Source organism: Ursus maritimus, unplaced genomic scaffold, assembly GCF_017311325.1.
Source record: "Ursus maritimus isolate PB19 unplaced genomic scaffold, ASM1731132v1 scaffold_7, whole genome shotgun sequence".
Lineage (NCBI taxonomy): Eukaryota > Metazoa > Chordata > Mammalia > Carnivora > Ursidae > Ursus > Ursus maritimus.
In genome coordinates this window covers 41,886,714-41,902,584 of record NW_024426885.1, presented here as the reverse complement: position 1 = coordinate 41,902,584, position 15,871 = coordinate 41,886,714, and the positions used below count along the sequence as shown (strand labels likewise).

The 15,871-nt window shown below is 58.1% G+C and overlaps 2 protein-coding genes across 2 annotated transcripts in view; one reads left to right on the top strand and one right to left on the bottom strand.

Annotated features, from left to right (window-relative positions):
- Positions 1 to 13,091, bottom strand: part of GRID1 (glutamate ionotropic receptor delta type subunit 1) — a 687,404-nt gene extending 674,313 nt beyond the window's left edge. Inside the window, exons 1-2 of the mRNA XM_040623983.1 lie at positions 13,013 to 13,091; positions 10,709 to 10,864 (exon numbers count right to left, since the gene is read on the bottom strand). Of these exons, the coding sequence (XP_040479917.1) occupies positions 10,709 to 10,864; positions 13,013 to 13,091 (235 nt within the window). The remainder of the gene's footprint in view (positions 1 to 10,708; positions 10,865 to 13,012) is intronic.
- LOC121101178 (skin secretory protein xP2-like) lies at positions 13,090 to 14,329 on the top strand. Its single transcript, XM_040623775.1, has 2 exons — positions 13,090 to 13,456; positions 14,139 to 14,329. Exons 1-2 carry the CDS (start codon positions 13,090 to 13,092, stop codon positions 14,327 to 14,329), a joined length of 558 nt encoding a protein of 185 aa, XP_040479709.1.
- Positions 14,330 to 15,871: the final 1,542 nt, after the last annotated feature.

Here is a 15,871-nt window from a genome sequence, read left to right as displayed (position 1 = left end):
TAATCATCTCCCAAAAACCCTACTTCCAAATACCATCACATTGGGGGTTAAGGCTTCAGCCGATGAATCTTGGGGGGACCCAGGCAGTCCATGGCATCTCTGTACCTTCCCTGGCCTTGGCTTTGCATGCCCTCCTCCAGCTCTGGATACCAGAACCCTGTGATATCTGCTGACCCACATGGCTGGGACCCCAAGAGAGCCGCTCCCTGAGGTGTGCAGGCGAGCTGGCTTCCACCCTCAGCCCACTGACATGATGCCCAAGATGCCACAGTGGACGCCAACAATGGGGCAGGGCCCAGGCTGCTACCCACAGCCTGACCTAGCCAAGTCAAGTGGCCACAGCCACAATGACCATCCACTGGGGTGATCTCCAAGGTGCCCAGGGACAGGACCACATATCTGGGTCCATGATGTCCCCCATGAAGGAGGGGGAAATTATATTTATTGAATGTTCCCCGTGAACGTCCCCGTCTTAGAGCTGAGGTTGTAATAGGGCACAAAAGAGACCAAGTCCCTCCCTTCCCACAGCCCACTGCCTCCAGGAGACAGCCCCAAACACAGGACAGTGAGGGCACGTGGCAGGGCCAGCCTCCTCTGGGCACTAGGGGCCTCCCCAGGGAGGCCACCTCTGAACTGAGACCTGAAGGAGGTCCAGGAGGAGGGCAAAGAGGGACAGGACTAGAGAGGCTCCAAGCAGCCATGTCTGAACACGGGTGTCTGAAACACACGCACACATACTCACACACTCACTCGTGCACACATCCTCACAAGCACACATACCTGCACACACACACTCACACATGCACACACACGCATACGCACGTGTGCACGTGTACGTACTCACCCCACATGCACACATACACACACCCTATACAAGCACACGCACACACAGGGCAGGGGTGCTCTGCCTAGATTCCATGGGATGCCCGAGGACCTTCTCGGCACTGCCCACCACCCCGCCCTCCCCCAGAAGCGTGGCCATTATGCCTGCCTGTCCCCGGAGGAACCCTGGCCATAGGCGCCCTCTGCAGCCGCAGCTCAGCGCTGTGAGCCATGCAGTACCACGGGTCAGCCCTGGAGGGCTTTTATCAGGTACACAGGAGAAGCCCTGAGCCAGCCCCGTGCTGAGGCTCCAACTAGGGGCTCAGTGACAGGGAGACATGTCCCCTCAGGCTGGCAGCCTACAGGCCTCAGGGGCATCCCACGGGGTTGTTTGGACCACAAGAGCCCCAGGGAGAGGCAAGTGAGGGCAGGTGCCCTGGGAGACGACGGGGACTGCGAAGCAGCAGCATTTGATGTCTGCAGCCATGACAAGGAAGGACGGCAGCAAAACCTAGCTCTGAGCTAAGTCAGGGTCACCTCAGCTCCTGGCACCAGCCCCCTAAATGGATACCGCCAAGACAAACACAGGGAGCCCAGGCCAGGGCCTAGAAAATGGCCCTCCCTCTCTCGCCGTGCCTCTGGGTCCACAAACAAAAGGACAGAAGAAAGGCCCCAGCCCCAGTCCAGGAGCAGAGGCAAGGCAAGGCCTCAAGATAGAGCAGGAGGAGCTCAGGGGAAGGAGACAGCTGGCCAGGCCAGGCCAAGGCCAGGTCTGCAGGGGCTCAGGCCATGTAGGACCAGCAAGCTCGAGGCATGACGAGAGTAAGGATGGTGTCCAGCCAGTAGGGCCCATGTCTCTGCCCTGACTAGGGGGTTGGTGGCGCCCAAGCAGGCCCAGAGACCAAGGGGTGTCATGTACTCTTGGCAGGGGCCCAGGACACAGGGAACACAGACGCCTACAGAGCACCCTAAGTGCCGCCCCACATACACTTAAGCCCAGCACAAGGCTGAGCACACCTCTGCTGGGCACCCCATGGACCGCTCTTGCCAAGAGCCTCCTTCCTGCCCGGCATACATCGCCTCTCTAGACCCAGCGACACGACGCCAAGAGAGCCCCACTTCGTAGGTACTGAAACTAAGGCTCAGAGAGGGCAAGCAACCTTTCAAGACCACACAGCTAATCCATCACAGAGCTGCGATTTGGACCCATACCTGCCTGACCCCTTTCCACCCGTACCGAGCAAGCAGGCTGGGCCAGTCAGGCTGCTCTGTGTGCTCGGAACAGCAAGGCTGCAGCAAGATTACAATAATGTGTGACAACAGTCTCCAGGGTCCCCGGGCTCCAGCCCATATAGATGGCTCCAACTAGCCTCCACAGGAGCCATGTGGCCCACACCAACCTGCTTCCCTGCCCTCCTGGGACACCCAGAAAGGCCAGACTCAGCACGAAGCTGCCCTGAGTGCTGCAGGGGCTGGGGGAGCCTTCCCAGCCCAGGTCAGGAAGTGGAAGGGAGCCAAGAGCCCCTTGGGACCACTAAGATTGCCAGTATAACCGCTATCCCTACCTCTCTGCTGGGGCCTTGGCTAGGCGGTTTGGTGCATTTCCTCACCTCTCTATTGTCATTCCCATCTTCCAGTTGAGGACACAGAGGTAACCTGCCCAGAGTCACACCGCAGAGCAGGGACAAGAACCTCAGTCTGTGAGTGAAAGCCCAAAGCTCCTTCTGCCCCCACCTTGACTTCTGGGCACCATGTCCATTCCCTCGTGGAGGAAGAGGAGGGCCAGGCTGAGTGCTGGCCAGGAACAGGTACGGGGCAGGGAGACATGGAGCTCCACTGAAGGACTGATATGAGGTCGACAGCACGGGCCAGCGTCTGACAGGAGGAGGGGGTGCAGCCTGGGCTGAGGACCACCCTGGGGCCCCAGCTGGCAGTCCCTGGCTTCACCTCCTGGGAGTCTGCCTCGCCCACAGCTTGGACCCAGAAACAAATAGAAAAGGGCCACCTAATCACCGCCCAGCTACCCTGCCTGTGCTTCAGGCCCAGAAGGGAGAATCATGGGTCTTTCTCTTCCCAACTCATGGCCATTGGCCAGAAAACTGGTTGTTTATAGGTTGGAAGGAAGGTCTTTAGAGAACCCAGCTGATGGGATATTGGACACAGACCCAGCTGCCTTCCTGGGCCCCGTGCCTGTCGAAAAGGCCAGACCCCAGAGAAAGGGACTGTCGCAGGCCAGCCCAGAGCAGCAATGAGTCTCTGCCCTAGCCCAAAGCTGTAGGGAGAGAGAGCTGCCACCATGTGGGATGGCAGGGGCGAAGGCAGGGGGGACTCTGCGAGAAGAACAGCACTGGGGCGGTGGGGGGGCCTGCCGAGGTCACGGGCAGCACTGACTTGCTGCAGTCTGCCCGCGGGGCTCCCTGGGGGTGGGCCCAGCAATGACCAGGCCTGGATGCCCATCTTCACCTCACCACTTAGGAAGCAGTTGGCCCGAGTCTTCTGAGGCTGCACCTGTCCCATCCGTAGCTTACAGAGGACAAGGCTGGTAGACACAAGACTGGCTCTCTTTTGAGAGTCCAGTGGGGGCTGGGAACCCAAGCTTCCTGACTTCCCACACACACACTGAAGCCCAGAGCCTTCCAGAGCAGAGGGACAAGTAAATGAGTGGGCAGAAGAGAAGTGATAAGAGCCATGGCTTTGGCCCAACCAGGATCCCATACCTAAAACTGTTTTGGGTTTTTTGTTTCTCTGTTGTTGTTTTAATGAGTCACCAAGGAAATAGGAGGACTGTTTTGACATGAATAAGTATTTCTGTCATTCACCAAATATTTCTAGTTGTCCCTCCTTCCGGGCACATAGTAGGACTGTGCTTCTTGGATCCTTTGTGACTAGCTGGGAACACATGACTAGTTTTGGCCAATAAGCTATACAGCAGAAGGGACACATGTCCCCTCTGGGCTGAGACCCTCCAGAGCTCTCTTTCCATGTGGCACAGCAACTGGCAATATTCAAGCTGAGTGGCCACTATGAGCCAAACTCCACAGTGACCAATGATGGACATGCAGCACGAGCAGGAGATAAATTTTTGTGATGTTAAGCCGCTGAGACAGTGGGACTATTTGTTACTACGGCATAACTTAGTCTTCCTAGCTGATACAAGGGAACCACAGAACAAAACCAGGAGGCAGGAACCCGGGTAGCCAAATCTAAAAAGATTCATATCCAGGCATCAGACTGGATTATAAATGGCTTAGGAATAAGCAACGCAGACTAAATGCTCCCAGTTTTTAGGTGACAGCATGTTCTGGCAGCGAAAAGGCCAGTAAAGAAGGAAGACGGCTACTAAAAGGGACAAAGCGAGAGGATTTTTGCCCTCGCAACTACACGAATTTGGAAAGAGTCTACCTGCCCTTATAAGATATAGCTCTGGGACAGTCTTAGCTATCTTCCACAAGAAACCTGGAGAAATGGCCCCAACATGCTGCTCCAGATGGGAAGGTTGTTAAAGCTCCCAGGTCACCAGGAAAGGGAATAGCAGCAGCTCGGAGGCAGCAAGAGGACAGATGTCTCACTAGGACCCACGTGCCTCCAACCCAAATGCCTGGCACTAAGTGCCCATCTATTTGCTGCCCATTAAGGCCAACCACCCAATCTGGGGGTAAAGCCATGGCATTAGGAATACTAAAAGGAAGCCTCTAGAAACCAAAATATGAAGCTGTGGGTGAGGCAAGAATATAGTCTATAAAGTAAGAGTGTGTGTGCACGTGTGTGTATACATGCATGTTTGCACACCCAGGAGTGACCCTAGAATGAAGGAGAGCTCTGGAGCCTGGGAGCTCAGCTGAGGGAGGATGGCGGCCACTCCTTTACACAGCCACAGGCTGGTAAGCAATCCAGAGGGGGGACTGGATGGCTCCCTGTCCCCAGCCGTCATCACCACCTGCAGCCACAGCCACAGCCACGGCCATCTTCCAGCATGAAACCTTGCTAGCGGCAGCCCCTGCGGGGCCAGGAAGAGCGCTGGGCAGCAGCCAAGTAAGACAGACTCTGCCAAGGCCCCGCCTGGGGCTCTAGGTGGACACAGTGGACGAGGTGAGGGAGGAGGAGGGTTTGAAGAGCCTGCCCAGACAGAAAAGGAGGTACGGGCCTGCGTGGTGGCACGTGCATGGGCCTTACAGTCTGGCTCTTCAAAAAGCAGATTCCTCTGGGAAACTCCTCAGGCTCCAGCAGCTTCCAGGCCCAGGGAAGGACGCCGATGCTTCACTGAAGCGTGCGGGTAAGTGTGTAGAGGCCTACCGGCTTACAGCATGCCATCTCCAGAGCAAGCCTGGGACACATGGACACATGGCCATCAGTCCCACGTGACTCTAGCGGGTCTGGCTAAGACCAGAGGAGGCCACCCGTCAGCAGGCGAATAGTCAACCGTGCAGAACACGGGGAAGAGGGGACAACGTGCGCTGGCTATGAGGGGCACTGACAGGTGTGCCAACGTGCCCGCAAGGATGCCCGCGTCCTCATCCCCGCAACTGTGACCATGTTAGGCTTTGTGTCCGAGAGTTAAGGCCGCAGAGGGGATTAAGGTTGCTCAGCAGCTAACTGTAAGGTAGGGAGGTTATCCAGGTGGGCCTGGTGAGATCACAAGGGTCCTGGGGAGAGGGAGGAAGGAGAGTCAGAGGCGACGAAGGCAATGGGAGAACAGAGGAGAGATCAGAGTGACACCCTGTGAGAGGGACCCTGCCCACCATCGCCGGCGGAAGACAGAGGAAGGGGTCCAGGAGCTGCGGAGGGTAGGCAGCCTCTGGAAGCTGAAAAAGTGAGAGACTGGATCCTCTCCTAGAGCCTTCACTTCAGAAGGAATCAACGCCGCCGACCCCTGGACTTTAGCCCAGTGAGACCTATATCAGGCTTCTGACCTGCAGAATCGTGAGATGATAAATTTCCATTTCTAACCAACTAAATTTGTGGCAAAATTTGTTTCAGCACCCAGGGGGAAATTAATACAGCCGAGTGGATGGGAAGGATGGCGTGGGCCTATAGGCGTCTTCACAATGTCACTAACATCACATCGGGAAGACCCTGCCAGTGTCTCCAGGGCAGGGACCAAGGGAGCCCCTCCCTGAGAGAAGGGGGTATGCCAGCAGGTATAAAGGATTCAGCCTGACCGGCCATATCCTTCTGAATGGAAGCCAAGGAAGATATGAGAGGCATCAAAGCTCAGGGAGAGAGACCTTCTGGCAGAATGTCTAGATACCAGCAGGCACATGAGGGGCAGGGTGACCCCCAGGAGGGACCAATATAAAATGGCCAGACCGCCAGATGGGCACCAACAAGCTCACTGCCTTTTATTTTCATTTTACTTCACTGTCTTGCTTTATTCTATGAACACCAAGCTATACTTGGGAAATTTTTACCCTGTCTTCCTAAAACACTTTTGTGCTTATTGTAACTAAAAGGAATATTGTCTCACATATGTTTCTTTTTCCTTCCTCTTCCCTAAATTGTTATCTTTCCACTCTGTGACAGATATGTCTACAGTATAACCAATAACCCAAGTCTTTTACTTACAGTACAAGATAACACTGTGAACAGAGAAGACTCCTGTTCAGCCGGTTCTTTTATGCATTTACGCATTTATATAATCTTCTCCTTCGGCAAACACTTTAGAACGATATGGAATTTTTTTATTTCACAAATTAGTATTTCTTCTAGTACCCAGAAGGCAAATTCTCACTGTTAAGATGGACTTTGCCAACTAAATCTAAGACACAACATTTTAAATAACACTTCAGTGTCAGTGTTTGCTAACTTTAAACCTCATCAAACGCATTTTATTAAATGTGACCCATTCTTTTACACCAACTGACCAATGTCTCAAAAGGTGGTCTGTCGGGAGCTTGTACAAGATCAGTGTGAAGAAATTGTAGGTATAAATCTCAGGACCAACAAATCGAAGCCGAGTCTCTTGTTCTCTTCAGTGATACTTAAGCATATCTCAGCATATAAATGATTCCATTTTTTAAAAAATAAATTGTCTTGAATATCGTAAAATATATGCAGCCGCTAACAGCGTTTACACGTACTTTGCAACGATTTCAGAAAAAAACCAATAAGACGTTAAAGGAAAAAAAAAAAAAAAGAAAAAACAGGCTATCCAGCTAAACAGAACAGGAGCTCTCAGCACTTAGAAAATACAGTTGAGTGAAAAAAAGACTAGAAGGAACTAACTGGTAAAATCCTGAACGATTTCTGATCTGCCTCGTGATGCTTTCCTGTACCTTCCACGTTTTATATAGTGAGCACGCACAGCCCTTTCCTTTTCTACATTTTTTAATTGATCCATGCTCACTGTAGCAATGCATTTCTTTTATAATCGGGGGGGCGGTTAGCAAAATGTTGAAAATGAAAAGGTCAGAGAGAGTCTGCTCTCAAGGAATTCACCAGCTTACAAAATGATGCAGCTGGAGATATCAACAGCCTCGAGAGAAGCTGAGATGGATTCACAGTTGGGTCAAGGGACAAAGAGGGAATTCGTGTTTACTGAACACCTACCATGGGCCTTCTGTAGACACTTTATACATGTCTCATCTCATTTAATCCTCACGATAATCCCACTTGCCAGATACTATGGTTGGTCCCTTTTAATAGATACGTGAACAGAAGCTCAAAGCAGGGCTGGGACACCCCACAGGATCACACTACCCATGAGGCAAGACGAATGTGTACCTGGTTTCTTGGGCTCCAGCAACCAAGCTTTTGTCCCTGCACGGTGCTGCCGCTCTGGCCAAAGTGGAGAGAACATTGGAAGCTTGTCCAGGCCACGACGGAGACTGAACCCCAGTGCGCCTTTGCCCTCCACCTGTGCCCACTCTCCACCAAGAAGTCCTTTCCTTTCCCCCCCCAAACTTACCACCCATGGCCAGCTGTAATGACTGCCCAGGCCCAGAGGAGAGAGAGAAGATATCCACCAAGCAGGACCACACCACAAGATGGACAGCATCCCGGAGCACAGAAGGAAGGACACGCAGAGAGCTGAGTGCCTGCCCAGCGGAGCCCCAGGCTAGGGAAAAGGAGCCTCTGAGCACTGCTGTGCACTCCATGAGGCCCTTGAGGGGATGGCTGCTCCTGTCCCTTGTAGACATCCAAGGGCTGTGCAAGGTCATGGGATAACGATGTGGATTTCTGCCCACACGGCTCATCAGTTGAAAGGACGTGCCAGCCTTAACCAGCACACACTCTCTGGGCAGCAGGCAGCCCAGCAACACCTGGCCAGTATCCTTCTACCCGGATGGCTTTGGATGTCCCTCAGTCACCAGAATCCAACTCCCTACTTCTGGATGGGTACACACACTCCCTCTCACACCCTCTGAGGTTGTCAGCCTGCCATCCCTGCAGCCTGAGCTATTTTTCCAATCATAAAAATAGAGGAACTGAGATCCAGAAAAGCAAGATGTCAACCAGAAAAGGCCCCCGGATGGAGCCCTGTGTCTCCAGGACAAATGTACACTGGGGCCTAAAGGTTGAATGGCCCACAGGTGTGTTTCATTGGGCTTGGACTGTGTTGTTTAAATTGCTTGATTAGCTGACAACAGTTAGAAATCAGATTTGACATCAAAGTCCAGATTTGGGGCTCCTCTCAAAAAAAAAAAATCAGCACATCTATAACACTAGGATTTTCATTCCCAAATGGCAAAATCGTCTAAAGCTGTGTAACAGCTGCTCCTTTTAACAGCGATGACCTCTCCAGACCCCACGCTCCAGGCCCTGCAGAGTCCAGCTGCCCGGTTGGCCTACGTCTGTTACCTGCCTGAGACTGTAACCCTGGGCAAGGGCAGTATCTTCACTCCCTGGGGACCTGCTGATGGGGGGGGGGGGGGGGGGGGGGGGTGGGAGGTGTTGGGCATCATTCAGGAGCAAAATGAACAAGCACAGAATACTCCACAGGGCAGAGGGGAAGTCAAAGGAACAAGGTATGTCAACGGGGGATGTGGAAGAGCCAAAACAGCATGTGGAAAACACAGGCAGGATCTCCACCACACCGTGAGCCCCTGAGCGCAAGAAATGCATATGCCCACCTGTGTCCTCAACTCCCAAGCACAAAGAATGTCTGTCCACAGAGACAAATGTATGGAAACAGTGTCAAGGGAGCAGGAGACACTGCAAAAATTGTGACATGTAACTAGGTAAGTCTGTGTTACCCTGATCCCCACCCCAGGTAGGATCACTCCTGCCCAAGGAGGCCCCACTCTCCCTGGCTGGAGCCCACACCAAGCACTTGCAAGGTGGTGTGAGGAGGGTACACAGAAAAGAAGTCCAGGTGTGGGCCATGTTGGGGCAGGGACTGCTGATAGGCTACTCAGACACGAAAGGTCAGGGATTCCCCCTCCCATACCTCAATGGACATCAGACAATGGACATCCGCCCAGGCTTGAAGCAGCAGTCCCCATAATAGGCAACATCAGTCTCACCCCACTCGCAACTACTCCAAAAACATACTCAGAACTCCAGGTGTGTACACCCACCCCCAGGGTCACAGCCAGGCCTTCCCCTCCTCTCCTGCACCAAGAATGGGAGATTCCCAAAGCCCTCCTTCTAGCACAAAATTGTCCCCAGAACCAGCACGGACCTTCTGGACACAGATCAGAGCCTTCACTGACTCACCCTACCTTGCAGGGACCCAGGAGCCAGCAGCCAGCATATAACCCAAAGGCAGCAGAAGGACTCTGGGCTCAGTGACCAGGGGAATGGGGGTGAGGGATGGGAGAGCTGGCCTGGAACCCTGAGCCGGCCCACTTCCTCCCTATACCCACTGTTCTGTCAGTCCCTCCTGGCAGGAATCCCTGCATCCAGTGCCACCAGCTGTGCCCCCCTATCCTCACACTCCGGGGCAAGGGCCTCTGAGTCAACCGATGGATATGGGGAGCAAGTCAAAGGAGAGGAAAAGGTACCTGGGCTAGGCAGATGCCAGGGGTGTGGAAAGAGCCTTAGGCCCTGACCACGAAGGTGGCTGGCAGTATGCGGGAGGAACTCGGGTATCAGACCCCAGCCTCGAGCCAGGTGACAGGGAAGGGAAAAAGAAGCAAGGGGAACACAGAGGCTGCGCTATGGCGAACGCCCGCGCTGCGCACCTGTTGCCCCCGCCGGCGGGTCCGACCCGAGGCAGAGGCTCCCGGCCTCGGCTGCAGCTGGCGCACATTCGGACTCGGATTCCCCGAAGCCGGCCCGGCCCAACTCCTCTCCTTTCCTGGTCAAACAGCGCCCACCTCCGGTCCAGGCGACAGCGCCTCCGCCCGCGGCAGGGCCAGCGAGAGAGAAACCGGCTCCTCCGAGCCGGGAGGAGGAGCACGGCAGAGACACGCGGGGCTGAGGCACTGACTGGCCGCGGGGCGCGAAATGCCGCGCGAATCGGGTTGTGCTGCGGAGAGGGGAGACCGCGGGCTGGCGCGCCAGGCGCTCCTCGCTTGGGAACGAGAAAGACCCCGGCCCTTCGAGGTCAGGGGCGCTGCACCGACGCAGGTACCCGACACTCAGACACGCCCACCCACAAACACTCAAGAAACAAAGACGGCCCTGAGCCACACACGCCTGCGCGGGCAGCGCGGGGCTCATACACGCACCCACCGAGCTGGAAGGGAAGGGCTCAAGCTCGCGACACGCCCCGCAAGGAGCCCAGCTCGCGGCGCTCCCAAGCTCTCCGCTCCAGCTCTCCGGCGCAGAGCACTCCCGGCGCCACCGATTGGTGGGTCGGGGAGGACGCGCGCACCGTGCTTGGCACCGCAGCTGCCCAGGCGCACAGGGGGCTCAGGGCGGCCGAGCCCGTCGCAACCCCATGGGTCTCCAAGCCGCCTGGCATGCCGCGGCCCTGTTAGCCCTGGGCGCCGTGGCATCTCACCTTCCTGCACCGCCTGGAACGGGTTGTTGGCCTCGATGACCTTGATGGAGTATGTGATCTTCTCGCTCTGCAGGATGTCATCGTTGAGGCTCAGGTCCGATACGGCCAGCTGGAACACCCTATCGTCCTTGGCCGCGTTCTCCTCGAAGATGGCACCTGGAGGAGAAGAGGGGTCAAGACCCGGCCTAAAGAGGAGCTCTCCCTCCCCACCCCACCCCCACCCTCGTCTTGGCCCTCGGGTCAGGGCGCTGGCAGGTTAGCGGGTTGTCTGGTGGAAGTTTGAGACTGGGGTTTCAGCTTGACAAGATAGTTTAAGGCTTTCTTCGGTCAACCAGAACAGGAATGTGTCCCCCACACACAGCGCACATGTGCACACAGTTGACATGAGTTACACATGCACATCGCACATGCTGCCACCAAGTCACACACGTGTTTTGCAACCAAGCCACCTCATGTCCCAGCCATACCCCACACAACGGACTGAGCCAAGCTGGGGTGGCCTCAGGCAGCACCCAAATGCCCTGATATGGCCCCATGAATCCCATCGCAGGAGCCAGAAAGTTCCCCGCAGGGCAATGTCCCCAGCCCAATCCCAAGATGGAATGATGTCTTCCTTCTGCCCTGAGATCCCCCTTTGAGAGAAGCTGAGCAAGCAGTTCCCCAGTGAGTTTGCTGCACCTGCGGGCTTATTTACGCAGGGGCTTTGGAAGACCGGCAGGTCAGTCCCAGCCTGGCTCCCTGAGCTCCACCTCCTGCTCTCCATCCCTCCCCGCTTCTTCTTCCTGCGTGTATGTGGGAGGAGAGGGAAGTGTACCCTAGACCCCTTGCCTTTAGACCCAGCGGGGCTGAGGAGCTCAAAAGATACCGCTCTTGAGAGGGCCTTCTAGAATCGCGAACATCTCCAGGGCTGCCTCTGGCTGGCCCTTTACGCGCTTAGCACCGCCTTGGCCGACTCTGCGCTTCCAGCTGAGATCAGTCCGATTCTCCAGAACCTGGCCCTGCAGCCTGGGTAACTCAGGAGTCTTCCCCCACCCTCGCCAGGCCCCGAGGGTCCCCACAGTCCCAGGGCTGGGCCCGATGATCCCCCGAGCTCTGGACTGGGCGGGAGGAGGGAGGCCCCGGTTCCACGTTACACCCAGAGCCGCAATGCTGACCGCGAGACCCGAGCCCCCCTCCCCCCGAGAGGGAAGCAGGTTTGGCGCCGGGCCCCTGCGGGGGGCGTTGCAGCTCACCAAGCCTAGGCCTAGTCCCTCACCACCCCTCCCCACCCCCAACCCCCCGCCCCGCCTGTCCCATCATCCCTGCCTTCTCACACCTCCCAACCCCCAGTTTCTCTGTGCTCGCTGGTCTTTCCCAACTTCCGGAAAGGCGACTGCAGAGGGGCTCCCCCAAAGCAACCGCTCTCAGGCCCCCAACCCGGCCCAACTTCCTGGGATTCCTCCCCTGTTGCCACCAACTCCCACACACTCCCCTTCCGCGCGCCCCCTCCTCCTCCTCTCCTCTATCTCATCTTCTCACCCGGTTCTCTCCCTCCATCCATCTCTTCCCGCTCAGCGCGCACACACACTCCTCCCCACCCCCCGCCGCCCACGCTCCTTCCCCCGGCTCCCACCACCTGGACCGTCTGCGGGCCCCCAAGACTTGGACCACGGGAAACTCTGGGACTGTCCAGGATTGGGCTGCTGTCGCCACAACCAGATACACAAACACCCACACATATACCGAGAGATACACAGACACACACAGGCAGACACTGTGTCCACTCTAACAGGCTGACAGTCGTGCACGCACCAACACAGGCTCAGATGGACCCACACATCCCAACGGCCTCTCTCAGTGACACCAACACGGTGCCAGGCGCACACACAGTGATACACGCTGACAACACCCACCCACCCACATTCACACACGGTTCCTGTCGGGCCTCTTTGATCCTGCCCTGCCAACTTGGCGAGACCCAGGGCCGTGTCCGCCCCCTACCCCCCGCTGCTCCGAGCACGCCGACGGCCCAGCCAGGGGCGCGGGTCTGGACGCGCGTCCAGTACCGGGTTCCCCGTAGCCGCGGCCCTAAGTGTCGGCAGAGGCCGCAGGGATTGGAGCCCCGGGGAGCGGCGAAGAGCCCGCGGGAGCGCGGCGCGGCCCCTGCACAGCTCCTCCGCGGGGCGGCGCGGCGCGGCCCTTCAGGGGAGCACCGCCCGCCGAGCCCCTCGGCCCGGGGAACCGCCAAGTTTGGACGCCGCGCACCCCCCCCCCACGCCGCTGGGGCCCCCGCCCAGCCTCGGCCCGACCGCCCGCCGCGCTCACCGATGTGGATGATGGAGTCGGCCCGCACCGACACGCACTGGCATATCCAGGGGAGAAGCCACAGCGTCAGCGCTTCCATGTCCCCCGGGCGCGCGGCTCATCCGCCCGGGCCCGGGGCGAGGCCGAGGGCAGCGCGGAGCGGGGAGGCGCCGGTCCGGGTGCAGTCCCGGGCCGCTCCCCGGGAGAGCCGAGCCCGCCCGTGCGTCTTCTCCCGCGCGCCCGCCCCTGCGCCCTGCGCCCGCCCCAGCCCAGCCCAGCGCGGTCGGGCTCCCGCTCCCGCTCTGGTGGTGGCTGCGGCGGCGCTGGCAGCCCGAGCCGAGGCCGGTGAGGCGGGGGCGGCCCGCGGCGGCGGCGGCAGCGCTTCCCGCGGCTACCGGGCGGCTTCGGAGGCGGCGGAGGCGGTGGCGGCGGCGGCCGGGCCGGCGCGGCGGCTCCGGGCTCGCTGTGTGTCTGAGCCCCGGCGAGGAGCGAACTGCGGAGGACGCCCCCTCCCCTCCCCCTCCCCCTCGGCTCCGCTCCCGCTCCCCTCCCTGCCTGCCTCCCTCCCCTCCGCCCTCCTCTCGGCCACGTGACTGCGGAGCCTCAGCCTCGCCGCGCGGCGCTCGCCCGCTCACGGCTCGGAGGGGGCCCCCGGGGCTCCGCGCTCCGGGTCCGGGGAACACTCGGGGGCCGGCATGGCAGCGGGGACCAGCCGAGTCTGCGACGCGCAGAGACTTGGCGGCCCTGGGTCTTGCGCCCACCGTCCTCCGGGGGCAAGAGGATGGAGAAGGGTCGGCTACCGACTGCCCTCGGGGGATCCCGGAGCGCCCGCCGACCTCAGCCGCCGAGCGACTCGGGCCGTGCTCCCCGCCTCGGGCGGAAAGCCCCTAGCGGAGCCGCACCGGGGGTAGCCGAGAGAGAGACGGGGCGGGGCGCTGAGCCAGGCACCGGGATGCAAGGGGAGCCAAAGGGGACCGGACGCGGCCGAGCGTCGCGGAGCAGAGCCTGGGCCGCGGCTCGAACCCTAGCTAGCCGCACGGACCTCGGCAAGGCGCCCATCCCCCGCCCCGCGGGCCCCGCGCTCAGCCGGGAGTCGGGCAGGAGGCTCGGACTCTGAAGCCTAATTCATGGCCGGAAACCGGCGCAGCCGTGACCGCGGCGCCTGGACGTGAGGAGCCTTCCAAGCGGTCGGCGTACTCAGACTCCCACTCTGCACGGAGCCTTCACGCGCGAGCCCGGGCGAAGAGCCCGCTCCTGGCGGCCAGCGCCGAACCTAGCTCTCTCCGCCGCCTGGCGAATGCTTCCGGCCGGCCACCAACAGATGCAGCGTTAAACTAGCCTGGGCTCAAGCCTGGGAGGAGGTGGCAAGCCGGACGCGCCGCTCACGCACCCCCAGGTCCCAGACGGACTGGGCTCCACGTGGCACACTCAAGATTTCGGGGAGACAACTGAGCCCTCCCGGACCCCGATTCCGCGGAAGCTTGGTCTGGGCGCCCCTGACAGAGCCTCGTGCAAGGGGCCTCTCTAGAAAGCCTGGCAGCGTCCCTTGGCCCTGTAGTCCGCCAGCGCGAAGTCTCCTGCCATTCCCTGTGCGTGAGGGACTTGGAGAGGCTTAGCGACAGACCTTGCCTGAACCTCCCTGCGCGGTGGGAGAGGTGGACACAGATCATTAGAAGATGTGGCGAGGACCCTGAATGAGCCATGTATACGCATGGCCAAGCATGGGAGGAAGAGCCAGGGATGGCTTCCTGGAGGAGGTGACAGTTATAAAAGCTTAGTGGGGATTACCAAGGGAGAAAGAAGGGAGACCTCCAGGCATTCAATGCCGGTTATCCAGCCAAGGCAGGAAGATAAAGAATTTAGTGTGTGTGTGCATGCGTGTGTGTCTCTCAAACTGCCAACCCCGGAGGAGTCATTGACAAATGTTACTTTGGAAAGGTGGGGGAGGTGGCTGTGCAGAGAGGGCCAAGTACAAGCTTGGAGAGCAATGAGGCAACCCTTGCAGGGGCTGATGGGGCTGACTCAGCTGGGCGGGGGCAGCCTGGTGGAGAGGAGAAGCTGAGTTGGAGAAAGAGCAGGGAACTACATGAGCAGGCAAGGTGGCTTCCAGGAGGAGGGGCCCCTGGGCAAAAAGAGAGGAATGACTGTGCCCGAGGGAGGCTGGGCTTGGGGGCTGGGTGTGGTGCCCACACAAATGCATTTCCTCAAGAAAACTTATCCTTAGGGCCTCGAGTTATAAAATATGCCCTACCCAGCCTCTCCAGCATCCTCCCTTCAATCCTCATTCTCTCAAAATTCCACCATGCATTGGCCAAAAAGTTACAGAAAGAAGAGAAACAAAGGATGGATTTTATTATGTAACAATTGGGTTCCTATGGGACAGCCTCCACCTTGGAAAGACAGTGGGTGTGATCACCAATAGGGGCTCAAATCTGAGGTCAAAAGCCATAGGGTCAGGGATCACCAAACTCACTTGTTTGGGCCTCTGCAGTGTGTTCGTAAAGTATGTGATGCTTCTAGCTTAGGAGTTTTCTTGATGTATGTTGTGCTTAGGCAGAGCTAGCAGGATTGCAGCCCGACGATCCTCAAGACCCCCTTCAAAGTATTAAGAAAACAACCCACACAGTTTTGCAGAGACTTCTACCAGTTTTGGTTTGGATGACGATGAGGTCCCTCTGGTTTGGAACCTGGGAGTTGTGACTCCAGTTGGAATCCCCTGGAAGCTGTTAGCCTGGGGCAATCTCCCCTCCTGTCCACGGTACCCCCTTCCCCTCTACCTCCCACAGGGTGGGGTCCTTCACCACCCCCAGATGCTCATCTTCTTGTACTCATACTCCTACACTACCAAGCCAGCTTTCCCTGCCAGACTGGAATGGCCTG

Excerpts from the sequence above, each read along its gene's own strand:
- LOC121101178 (XM_040623775.1), top strand. The coding sequence starts at position 13,090 with ATGTCCCCCGGGCGCGCGGCTCATCCGCCCGGGCCCGGGGCGAGGCCG. Across the intron at positions 13,457-14,138 it reads GCGGCGGCTCCGGGCTCGCT|CCGTGACCGCGGCGCCTGGA; the intron begins GTGTGTCTGAGC and ends AAACCGGCGCAG.